The 12,698-nt window shown below is 42.7% G+C and overlaps 1 protein-coding gene across 2 annotated transcripts in view; it reads right to left on the reverse strand.

Moving 5' to 3' along the window:
- DNAH9 (dynein axonemal heavy chain 9) overlaps nt 1-12,698 on the reverse strand; it is a 303,753-nt gene that overhangs the window by 99,981 nt on the left and 191,074 nt on the right. For both annotated transcript variants that reach the window (XM_090290843.1, XM_090290844.1), the window contains 2 exons: nt 9,014-9,176; nt 6,464-6,587 (listed from right to left, as the gene is read on the reverse strand). In XM_090290843.1, coding sequence (XP_090146969.1) covers nt 6,464-6,587; nt 9,014-9,176 — 287 coding nt within the window. The remainder of the gene's footprint in view (nt 1-6,463; nt 6,588-9,013; nt 9,177-12,698) is intronic.

Raw genomic sequence — 12,698 nt, forward strand, 5'->3', positions numbered from 1 at the left:
TTAGTAAGTGATGTTAGGGTTAATTCAATGTTAATATTAAAAAATAAAATTAGAACACCATGCAAAAATATATTCCAGGTGAATTTAAATACATTAATATGAAAAGAAAAACAGTAATAATTTAAAAATAAAATACACGAGATCATTTTTATGGTGTTGGATAAGATTTCTTAAACAGCACAAAAAGCATACAGCATATAAAAGTAAGTTTTATAGCATTTAAACTAAATGAGCATGAGAGAAGGCAGATATGGACTTCAAAAAAGATATTTACAACCTGTATAATGAGCAAAGAGTTAGTACCCAGAATATATAAAGAACACTTACAAATTTTTAAGAAAAAGACAAAAGAGCCCAAGAGCTGAAGGGAAAATATCTAAGTAGGCAACTCACAGAAAAGGAATAGCCAATAAATACTTGAGAAGATGCTCCAAGGTCACAACTAATAAGGGAAAAAAGGGATATCATACTTCATACCCAGAGGCAAAAATTAATATGTTAGATATACCAAATGTTGGGATTAGGAAGAATAGATGGTACTGGTCAGAAAGAACAGGTATCTCTATTGGTTAGAGAATAAGTTTCTATAACTACTCTGGAGAGTAACCTGGCACTTTTTGGTAAAGCTGAAATGAACACACCAGACAATTTAGCAATCTAAGTTCCGGGCACATGCACACCAGAGGTTTCTTCTTTGCAACATTGTTCAAAATTGTATGGTTGGTTGTCTTATTACTTTGTATATATCCAAAATATTTGGTAAAGAAATAGAGGAAAACATAAATGGAAAAATAAATGTGGGTGGTGAGAATGTGAAAACTGAGGGAGAGTCAGACATTGAAAGAAGAGGTAGAGTGGAACAACTTCCTGAACTAGAGACCAGGGACCGCGCTCCCAGCGCCAATGAACAGTTGGCCTTGGAAAGGAGGAATGGTGGTGTGGGAGGGGAGGCGAAAACTGCAAGGAGGAAACGGACGCAGACTGGGAGGTACAGACAGTTGTGCAGCTGATACTAAGTGACAAAAGTGCTCTCCGTGAGATGGGCTTGGGGGAGGTACGAGGGAAGGTGGCGCTGCTAGAGCTACGTGCTGAGCGCCCCGGCTGTGATGTGAAGGTGACTGCGGGTCACTCCAGGACGGTCTGCGCGCTTCAGAAAAGCTCTTTCCCATTTTCTCAGCACAAGGTTTCAGGTGGACCCAGCATCACATACAAGCTCCTCTTTCAAGTTCTCCACATTCGCGTTGCCTCCTTCCTCCACTACCAACACAGAAATGTCAGCATCACAGAGACGTTAGGGATGGCAGAAGCTCCTGGGGCTACCCTGCCCACAGGGTGCCCTCTAAGATGGGTGCTCTGAAAAATGGTTGGTATCAGAGTGATTAGGCATATGATTCTGTCCCTCACTGAGGCGGCCGTCTCTGGAGGAGACTCTTGCTAACTCCAACAATGTCTGGCCTATGTAGTGACAACACCAGTTCAGCCAGGTGCTTACTGAGTTTCATACAAATTAGACTTAATCACTTACAAGGTTCAAATTAAAAAAAATTTTTTTTTCATGCAAATGATCATTTATTTCTTTCCTTACCTGAATGAATTTGATTTGATTTCCACTCATTAAAATATTTCATAGCATGCATAATAAACAACCTGTGCTATAACTTGTCAAAATGTCTCATGAATAGAATAACCCGTTTCAGAATCATTAACCAGGGGTCAGAGAAAACTGCTAACAAAATGAAATAATATTTAGCATGTGTTGGGATTCAAAAAGTTCCAGGCAGCCTCAAGAAGAGACCGGTCCTACAGACTTGGCATGAGTCGGGCTGTCAGCCGGAGGGCCTGCCTGCCTCTGCGGCTGTCTCCTTCCCTCCCCCGCCTCTCTTCTGTCTTCATGTGTTAACAGCTCAGAGCCCTTCAGTGGGAAACTGGATTCCCTTTGGTGTCATCATTCGTAATAGGTCTGCATTCTTCGCCCTCCTCTTATTTAAAATATGTACGTTTTATGTCTTTGGAGTGTTTTATGAATCAGATCATGGATCTCAAGGAAGCAGAACTGTGGTCTACAGGCTAATCTTGCCCTCTAATGCTTTTTGTATAACCTGCCAGCTAAGCATGATTTTTGCAGTTTTTAATGATTGGAAATAATAAGATAATATTTAATGGCACATGAAAATTACAAAGTTAAAATTTTATTGTCCATAAATAGTTTTATTGGCCACAGAACACATACATTCATTTAGGGATTGCCTGGCTATTTTCATGCTACAGAGACAGAGTTGAGTAGTTGTGGTAGAAACTGTATGGTCTGCAAAGCTGAGAATATTTATTTTCTGTTCTTTTATAGAAAAAGTTTGCTTACCCTGGTTTATGTGAGAGCTTTAGTACCGAGATATTGAAGGCCTCCAGGCCATTTAGAGACTTTTTCCATGTTCTTACAATGGTAATGTTTGGCACAAGATCCCAAGAACCCATAAGAAGATCGCCAGATGGGATATCTGGGGATAAACACCTCTGAACTGGGAGCAAAGTTTGCATTTTCAGATTTGCTGCCCCAATGTCTCCTGACAATATTCCTGTCACTTCCTGTGTGATGTAGGTAGTAATGTTGGAAGCAGGAAACTGAACTGACGGAGGGGATTTTGTGGTGACATGGGAAGAGATTATTTAAATATTGGGTTGGCCAAAAGGTTCTTTCAGTTTTTTTCCACATGATGGTTCTAGTAGCGCTTAGTTGTCTTTAACTTCATTACAAACAATTTAGTTAGATTGTCTTGTGACAGCTGTCATATCAGTGTGCATTTAAAAAAAAACTTTTCAAAACTGATGCATTTTTGTGTAGCCATTTTAATATTGAAGATGGACAAAAATATGCTTTATTATTTCAAGAAAGGTAAAAACACAAGTGAAATTCAAAAAAGATTTGTGAAGTGTATGGAGAAGATGCTGTGACTGACCAAACGTGTCAAAAGTGGTTTGTGAAGTTTCATGCTGGAGATTTCTCACTGGGTAATGATGTTCCACAGTCAAATAGACCAGCTGAAGTTGATAGCGATGAAGTCAAGCCATTAACTGAGAACAAATATACCATGCAGGAGAGAGCCGACATACTCAAAATATCCAAATCAATAAAGTTATTGGTAAAAATGAAAAATGTGTCTTTTATGTTACAGAAAAAAAGAACCACATAAACTTTTTGGCCAACCCAATATCTGAAAAGTTTCCTCCTGAGACCTTAAGTTGGGAGGCCCTGTTTCTGCTTCCAAATGCTTGCAGGCTCCATGTGGTCATCGACATGTCCTGATATCTGGTAAGTCAGACCAATCATCATTTTCTCTGTGTTAGTCTGGGACTCTCAGAGGCTATCGCTACTTTGGGGGGAAGAGAGCTGATCATGTAAGATGGTTCCATTAGCTGGAGCTTGGTGATAAAAAGGGCAAAGGTAAGGGTTAGATTCTCTATGAACCTATTTGCTTCACACTGGCTTAAAGGCTCTGACCCCCTCTAGGCCTAACGTTTTTCAAAAACATTTCCCTGATCTCAAGGGAGAAAAAGCAAGGGAGCATAGTGACTGTATTAGTAACCCTGTCCCTCTATCTATATGGCTGGGAACCTTCTCAAAGCACATGTTCAATAGTAATATCTAATACGTAACATAGCACGTCATTCTCATGCTGTTACACACCTTTGTTCAACAAATACCTCCTGAACAATAATTATGAGCCAGGAGATGCATTAAGTGCTGACAATATAAATGATGGAAACAACTCGGTCTCTACAGAGGGTTTTAATTATATCAGTATTGTTTGATTTCCTGAACTGGATGGCAGTTATCTAATCTTCTTATTTTGTATCGCTGGATTATTTCATAACAAAATTTAACCAACAGCAGACAACATGGTCTCTGCTTTTGTAAGTTTACAATGTTGTTCTAATACAACGGTGGTGTGTGCAACCACTGGCTGCCATGGAAACACGGGGTGAGGCTTCTCGGTCCCTGGGGTGGCAGTGGATCAGTGATTTCCTACAGAGAAAACACCCAAGATAGAAGCTAATCCAGACAGAGAAGGGAAGGGTCTGTGAGTAAGGAAGAATGTCAGGGGACAGCCCAGTGTGATACCTCAAGAAGCGAGAAATTACTACATCAAAATGGGGGAGGTGAGGCTAGCAAGGGCAGAAAAGGAAGAGGTCGAGGTCAAGGTCAAACACATTTTTTTTGTTTTTTGTTTTCTGTATAAAAGGATCTTATTCTGCATTTAGTGAGCAATTAATGAAGAAATTACAGTTTAGACAGACACTGTTGGAAGTAGCGAGGAGAATGGATTGGAGTGAAGATTCCTGGGAGGTGGGGAGGTGAGTTAAGAAGGATCTGCATTTGTGGACGCAAAAGATGAACAGATCAGTGGTGGCCATGATAGAAAAGAGATGGATTCAGAAATGGCAAAGGGTACAATTGGTGGCAATCGAGCTTCTCTTGGATGTGGGCGGTGAGGGAGGGCTGAGCAACGCAGGAGGAGGCGCAGAGCCATGGCCTCGGACGCCTCGGATGAGAAAGTAGTACACGTGAAGAAAAGGAAAGAAAGTGGATCACCTGAGCATCTCTCTGCATTGCCCTTTTGGCGTTTCTGTTTGGCACCTGGAAAACCAAGAAGGTGCTGGTGCAAATTTTATATGTGTTTGCTAAATTTTGTCTTTACATATAGAAGCCTTAAAAGGGAAAGATGAGCTTGACCTTCCACGCCTTGAAGCAGTCTGAATGCCTTGCTTCCACTGGGCAGGGCTTCAGAAATTCGTTTCAACTTGAAGAAAAGTTTTTTTTTTTCCTAAATGAAAAAATCTAAGTATTTAAGTGAGGAATTAAATTTCATTTGGTAAAAGTGTAGCATCTTCTGTCTTTTAGGACAAGGTGACCTGGCTGGCCTGGAGCCAGGAGAGATGCAGGGCGAGGCTGGCAACCTGCCTGGCAGCTCCAAAGCTGTAAGCCTTTGGAAGCACCATTTCACTCTGATTATTTTAGAAATTAGACTTCAGGGCACAGCTTGAGGGTAGGAGGGTAATTGGACCCCTCGCTTATTATGTGGTAAAATAATAAAAGGTAAGGCGATGCTGTAGGTGATATACTGAAAAGGCAGTGTTTAGGAAAGGGAACCTTCATGGATCGGAGGAGAAAAGGTGTAAGAGTTAGGAGACAAACTCCTGGGTATAAACTGGCTGAACTCAGGCAGGCTGGGAAAGGTACAAGAGGGTGTGGCGCTCAGAGCCAGCACAGCACGGAGCTCTGGTCCTCATCAGAAACGCACCAGAGCTTGCGCACAGGGCCTGCCGGCGAACGATCTGGACCACGGGCCAGCGGCTCTTCACGGGCGTGTTAGTAAAACGGCCTCGGGGACAGGTGCACAAAGTGTGAAGCAAACAGTGGCCCTGAAGCAGGTAAGTTCTTAGGGATTGCCTGGCAGGAGCTGTCCTGAACGTAAGCCATGAGACAGACTTGGGAAAGTATATTGTGATCATGGTCCTTGGACTTTATGAACTAAAGAGTATTCAGTTAAAGAGACGGGTGAACTGCGGAGAAATGAGCTTTCCGAAATGCTGGGAAGCTGGAGGCAGACATTTTATTTAGGAGCATCTGCTCACTGACCATGTTTTTAACCCAGATGAAGGGGTGGTTTGCAGATGCTGAATCTGGTTTAAGAGCCAGAAAAGCTCTATTCTCATTTGAATTAATATAAATGTAAAAAATAAACACACACCTCACATTTTTGAAAATATGTAATTTCTGTACTATATTGTCTTCTTGGGTATATATTTTTATATATATTGGATGAATTTGCATAGGTATATATATATTTTTTCTAGAATGATTGACATAAGTCCTGAATTCCTAAATAAATAAGGATAAATAAGGACAGTAAAGAGTCAAGTGTGAACTTTGGCTGAAGTCCTGTCTTTCATTGATAGTGTCATAGAGCAGCTGCCATCCCCTAACAAGTTCTTCGAAAACCAAGGAAAATCATAAGGAGATATTATTCTTGCTCCCACTTTGCTTCCAAAAAGGTCTGAATCCTTGACTAATTAAACTGGCACTGTAGCCTTGCTCTATTGTATAAGTATTTTGTGTGTGTTCTCTGTGTCTGTATCTTCCTGCTAATGCCTAATATACTTGAATTCTAATTTCTCTGTCTTGGATTTGGAGAAGAAATAGCAGGCCTTTAACCTGCTCTTCTCCCAATTATCAGATGTAGTCCCACTAAGAAAGCCCCTGAATTATGGTCTGTTTGGCAATGAAAGGTAAATGAAAGAGCCAGAACAGCAGGTCTAGCACCAACCCTAGACAAACCTTGATGAACCCGTTCTCCACTGTATCAGTTTCTCTGTCATTTCTAAGACCCAGCCCTCCTGACCTCAGACCAAATGACTCCAGCTCCCGGGGAATTTATCAGTCATGGAAGTGCAAAGAGTCTCTTACCAGACGCCAAGAGATCATTGATGAGCACAAGGAACTTCTCGTCAGCCACTTGCGCATCACTCATGAGAAACACTGTGCTGAGATTCTTCACCCCAGCGTTCAGGCACAGGCTGGCCAGGTCCATCTGCAAAAACAACCACTATCAGCGATCTCTGAGAAGAGGGCCTTCTTACAAGAGATCCCCACTCACTCTCTAGGAATGGGGCCGCTTTCTTGTCTATTTTTATGGGAAATAAAGCCACATGGCAAGGGGAGGTAGGGAAGAGCTCTACATTTCACTGACAGTTGGAAAAATATGCTTCATTCCCAGGTCTTGATAGTGGAGGGCAAGTAAAATTAAACAGTGAAGATATTTAGTTCACAAAACCACTGTGGCTCCTGCATTATCTGCTAGAGCTCCTGCTTTGTGCAAAGAGGTAACAGCTTTCCAAAGGACAGAGACTTGTCATACAAGTGAGTGACCTGCCTCAGAAGGCAAGCAATTGCTCTCAGTCTTGAGAGAAGTCGTGTACCTGGGGATACTTGTCTATGGGTGAATATATTGTATTCTAACTGCGTCTTGTTTTCTTATGACTAGCTTCAGCAAAAACTTGTATTGGAAAAATATATATAGGGGGATGAACACACACACACACACACACTCACCTGGTAGGAAAATACAACCATTCAAAACTGCACGTAGATAGTAGTCTGGGGCTAGGATGCTGAGCCCTGAAGTTTCCCAGCTTAGTTAATTTCAGATCCCTGTGGATCCCTCTCACAAAACTCAGCCATCACTCCCTAATCTTGGTCTTCTGCCTCTTGCACCATTCCAAGCTCATTCTCTAACAGCCTCATACATTTCCTTGGAGTAGTCCTTCCTTCATGTTAAAAAAATTCCCCTTTAAAGTTAAAAACCTCCTTTTAGATCAATGGTTCTCAACCTTATGTACTTGCAGATTTACCAAAGATAATGAATGTTTCTCAGCTTGCATTGGAATCCTCTGGGAGATGCTTTGAAAATTCCTGGTGCCCAGGCAACTCCCCAGACTAGTCCAGTCAGAATTTCTGGAGGGTGGGATGCCAGCATCAGCATTATTTGAAGGGTATTTCTGCACATCACCAAGTCTGAGAACCACAGTCTTAGGCCATACTGCAAATGCATAGTTCTCATATGCACTGTGTTGTCTCCTCTTTTTTTGGAGGTGGTAAATATTGATCCGACGTGACCCTGGTGTTGTCTCCTCTTTTATGGAAGTGGTAAAGATTGACCCGATGTGACCCCGGGGCATGAATGACCTTAGACTCAGCCAGTCTCTGAGAGGCTGAGCTGTGGTTTCAGAGCAGTGGGGAGCATCACTACCTGAGAGACTGTGGAGGCGGCTGGGTAGGTCTGGCTCAGTGTTGGCCAGAATTCTCTCAGGGACAGCAAGACAGCAAGAGCAGCATCCTGCTGGGAATCCCATCACGACTCCCCTCTGTGCCTCTATGGTGGCCGTGGATAAAAGAGAGGGGATGGAGCAAGTGCCTTTGAAAGCTTTATACAAAGCTTTCCTCCACCTTCCAGAGTGTGCATCCTGGCTCCTAAGTGCCTGATGACCGAAACCAGGAAATGTCACTGAAGGTCCCAGTGGGCTGATGGTTACCAAACACAGCTTTGAAATATACATTTCTTATAAAACCTGGACAGACTGTCAGCATTCCTCCCAAGTCAACTAAAGCTGCTGGAGAGCTGGGTACTGAACTTGATATATTGGGTTGGCCAAAACTTTTGGGTTTTTCCCCCCATAAGATGGTTCTAGTAGCACTTAGTGGCCTTTAACTCCATTCAAAACAATTTTGTTACATTGTATTGTAACAGCTGTCATATCAGCATGCATTTTTTAAAAACGTATCAAAATTGGTGAATTTTTGTGTAGTCATTTTAATGTTAAAAATGGAAGAAAATATTTTCAGTATATTATGCCTTATTATTTTAAGTAAGGTAAAATGCAACTGAAATGCAAAGAAAGATTTGTGCAATGTATGGAGAAGGTGCTGTGACTGATTGAACGTCAAAAATGGTTTGTGAAGTTTTGTGCTAGAGATTTCTCACTGGAGGATGCTCCAAGGTTGGTCAGATAGACCAGTTGAAGTTGACAGAGATCAAGTTGATAGTTATTAATTGAGAACAATCAACATTCTACCACTCAGGAGATAGCTGACATACTCAAAATGTCCAAATCAACAACGTTATTGGTAAAAATGAAAAAACAAAAACAAAAACAAAAACACAACCAACAAGTGTCTTTTATTTTACAGAAAAAAACTAAGCGGACTTTTTGGCCAACCCAACAGATGTGCTTCCGATCTGGGCGAGAGCTGAGGCTGCCCGGGTGTGACTAAGGCAGCTGAGGTCCCGCACCCACAGCCCTGGCACGGCCAGTGTCCCCAGGCTGACACTGGTGAGAGGAGCGGGATCCAAGAAGAACACGCGTGGACAACTGAGCGAAGGTTCTCGGCAAGGGACGTAAAGGGCTAATGAGAGGCAGCTGTGGGTAGCGGGAGAGAGGCAGGTCTCCTCCTCCTTACCTTGAAGTCCGGGACCTGGTAGCCTTTCCGCAGCGTGACCTGGAACACGTCCATGGAGCTGATGAAGGCCGCCAGCCTGGTCAGACTCTGCTTGCCGCTGCCACCCACGCCCACCAGCAGCGCATTTCCCCGCGGGGACTCCAGGATGCGGTTGATGCGGCAGCTACAGAGAAGGAGGCAGAAGCGCTGGCTCCAGTCACTCGCCCCCCCCCCGGGGGGGCGGGGAGGAGGGGGGAGAGCACGTGATGAGGAAGAACGGGACCCTCCTTGGAGGCCGAGTCTGGGCCCAGCTGTGCAAACGTGAGTTCAGTCCTTCCCAAACCTGGCCTCACCTCCTGCACCGAATGGATTGATGTCGCCACTGGTGCACTAGGGGCGGTGGAGGAACAGCCCAGGGCTGCCAGGCAGGAGTAGGGGCGCAGGAGGTGGGGCCATGATGACAAGGGGAGGGACGGGGCTTCCCCTCCAGCCCCTCCCCAGCCACACCTGACTGCCCCACCTCCGCACTTCATTTTGCTTCATCTATCTGTACTTTTTCAGGCAAGGGGAGGGGGCAGGAAAAAGAGAATCGTAGAATGCATACAATGAGAAACAATCAGGGGAAGTTGTTTCTCTGAGGAGAGAAGCAGCAAAATTCAAGTCAGTGAATGAGAGAGGGCCCTCAGGCAGCTCTTAGCTGTCTCTCTCCTGTCCTTCCTGGAGGTTGGCGGCCCTGTAATGAGCATTTGTGGGTGCTTCTGCAAGGCACCGCTTCCTTGGCTTCCGGATTCTTCCCTTTGCAGCTATCCATGCTTACCGCTCTCAGTGAGAATATTCTCACCCCAGCAATGGGGCGATATTCCAGGCCATGGATTAGAGCCCCCCCCCCCCCACCCCTGCCCCTAGGAATGCACTCCACATGCCCCTCCTCAAATGCCACTCTTCCATTGTGCTGTTCCCAGCGTCCTCCAGGATTCGCCAGCAGGTTCAAAAAACATTCTCTCCAGCACTGTGTATATGCTTGTGTAAGGTACCTACATCCTTTATAGGATTAATTTCTATGCCCCTTTCTCTTACCATCTTAAAAACAGTAACTATTTATTGTAAAAATGCATAAAACAGAAAACGGCAATTCTATCTTGCATAAATACTATTGGCATTAATTATATGTCCTTCTGAACTTTTTCTTTGTGACTGTATGTTTATAAGTATATATTTTTGTGTATATACATTTATTACATCTGAAAACTCAATGTATTTTTATTCCATATATTGTCAAAGTTGGGTTCACATTGTATACAGAACATAGTGCTTTGAAATAATTTTTTCACTTAGCAATATACTGTGATTATTTCCCTGGACCACTGAGTCATCTGCTAAACCATGCTTTTAATTGTGGAATAATATTCCATCATATAGAATAACATCCTTGCCTCCAATAGCCTACTGTTGGGTATTTAGGCTGTTTCCAGCATTCTCCAGTTATAAATAATGCTCTGTGAATATTTTTAGCTTATATGTCTATGTCCACAGGATAAGTTCCTAGAAGTAAAACTGCCAAGTCAAAGAGTAAGACAATTTTTATGGCTTTTTAAAAAACTGCCCCTAGAATGGTGGCACCAACTTGTACTCTTCTTAAGTAAGATTAATCAAAACGGGGATCTATTATATTGGAGGCTGAGTTGGATTAGGTTAGCTGAATGAAAACGTGTTAAGCCAGTGAATTTGGGGACACATAACAAAGTAACAAAGCCACTGTGGAGACGTGGATGAGATCGGGAGGAAGAGGCAACAGTGCTTTTGGTCTTGGGATCGAAAGAAGGTGTCAAACAAGAACTCAGCTCAAGTCCAACCATAGAGAGCGGAGGGTAAGTCTGAGGCTGAATCGCACAGGTAACAATCTTGGGTCCCTGTCTTGTGTTAATGATATTATAGTGAGAAATTCAATATTCAAATTAAGTAATGGTCATGAGAGGTAGAGCAGCTTAGGGTCTAGCTAACCCCAATTTGGAGGAAGGGCTTGAGGGAAGTTTTGGCGGGTGGAGTTTGATGTGCCAACAAGATGTGTGTATGAGATTAATGCCTCTGTGATTTGAATTTCATTACTGCAAATTTCCTGCATATACTGATGACTTAGTCATAGAATTAGCCTCAATAAACTAAACGTCCATGGATTCTTATTGCCTCATCTCTCCTATGGGACACATTTGTTTTTTGAAGGAGACTCTAGCAGAAGTATGAGTCAACAACTCCCACCTCCAGCAGATTGGAGAGTCTTGCTCCCACCCTTGTAGACACTGGGTCTTATTTTTTTAAATCTCTGCTTGTTTAATAGTTGAAACAGTTATGACTTTAATTTTTATTTTTTCAATTTGTAGATAATTGAACATTTTCCTTATTAATTATTATATCTGTCTTTTTTTTTTTTTTACAAAATTTCTTTCTTGTCCATTACCCACTTCTCAGTTGAAGTATTCTTCTAGATTTGTAAGACCCCTTTATGTATGTCTCAAAATACCCCCCCAGTTGGGCACTTCTTTCTATCTTTTAGTTTTAATATTTCAGATGTAGAGAAATTTTTAGCTTTTTGGACTTAAGTTGTAAGTCACTAAATTTATGTAAAGTTTATTCCCCTAAATATTTAAGAGTCATTTATTGATCTACATTTAGTTCTTTCATGATTTTACTTTCATTATAATGTTTTTTTTTTTTTTTTTTTGTATTAGGTGTACTCTGTCTTGTATCAGATAGATTTACACTTCTCCTGCTCCCTTATTAAGCCACCATTTCTAGACATTGGAAAAGTGTGTATGCCATCAATATTCTGTAGAGTGCTGGCACACTAAAGGTATTGCATACAGTTCTGTTAAAGAGAACGATGCGCATCTCAAACTCGGCATCGCCTCTGGGGTGATGTACACCATCATTCATTATGGGAGGTGCAAGGACTCAGCTGCTCTGCGTCTGCATTAGGTGGTGTCTGGCTACGATAAAGGATGCTAAGATATCCATGTTCCCTTTTCTAATTAAAAAAGGAGGGGGCAGAAATGGATTAATAGAAGAGAGAGGCAAGCATGGAGGACGAGGAGAAGTCCAACTGGGTGCTCTGGGTCGCCTAACGCCGGCTCTGTTCTAGGAGGCCTCAACTCAGCTTAGCACGGTCCATGTGATTCAATATCTAAATGGAAAATACATCATTAGTGATGACGTTTCCAAAGAAGAACAGTTAAGTCTGCGACTGTCAGCACGAAACTCCAGCTGGGGAGTCATTAACAACCTCAGACGAGGGCAAAGGACTCTGCATTTAAATTACAAAATTTAAAAAGAAGATCAATATTCTAGAGGGCTGCTGGGCCAGAAAAGCAAGGCAGTCTAAGTTAATTCATTATTGAATTTCTGGGTGATCAAAAACAAAAGCTGAAGCTGCACCACAGCACAGCTGGGGGAAGCTGGCGCATGAAAGGCTGAACACGCATGCGCGCGCACGCACCCGAACTGGGAAGACACACAAAAGAAGGGGCGCGAGAGAGGTGCATCTGCATTTTTCTCTAAAAGAAAAGAAGAGGAAGCAGAAAAATATATGTGGGAGTAAAAAGAAAGAAAAAGATAGGTTAAGATCATGCCAAAAGCAGGGGAAAGACCCAGTGCGAGGCTTTGAGATGAAACAGAACAGTATTGTGTGCAGGTCGTGAAGGAAGGCACTAGG

Source organism: Furipterus horrens, unplaced genomic scaffold, assembly GCF_987537825.1.
Source record: "Furipterus horrens unplaced genomic scaffold, mFurHor1.1.pri manual_scaffold_11, whole genome shotgun sequence".
NCBI lineage: Eukaryota > Metazoa > Chordata > Mammalia > Chiroptera > Furipteridae > Furipterus > Furipterus horrens.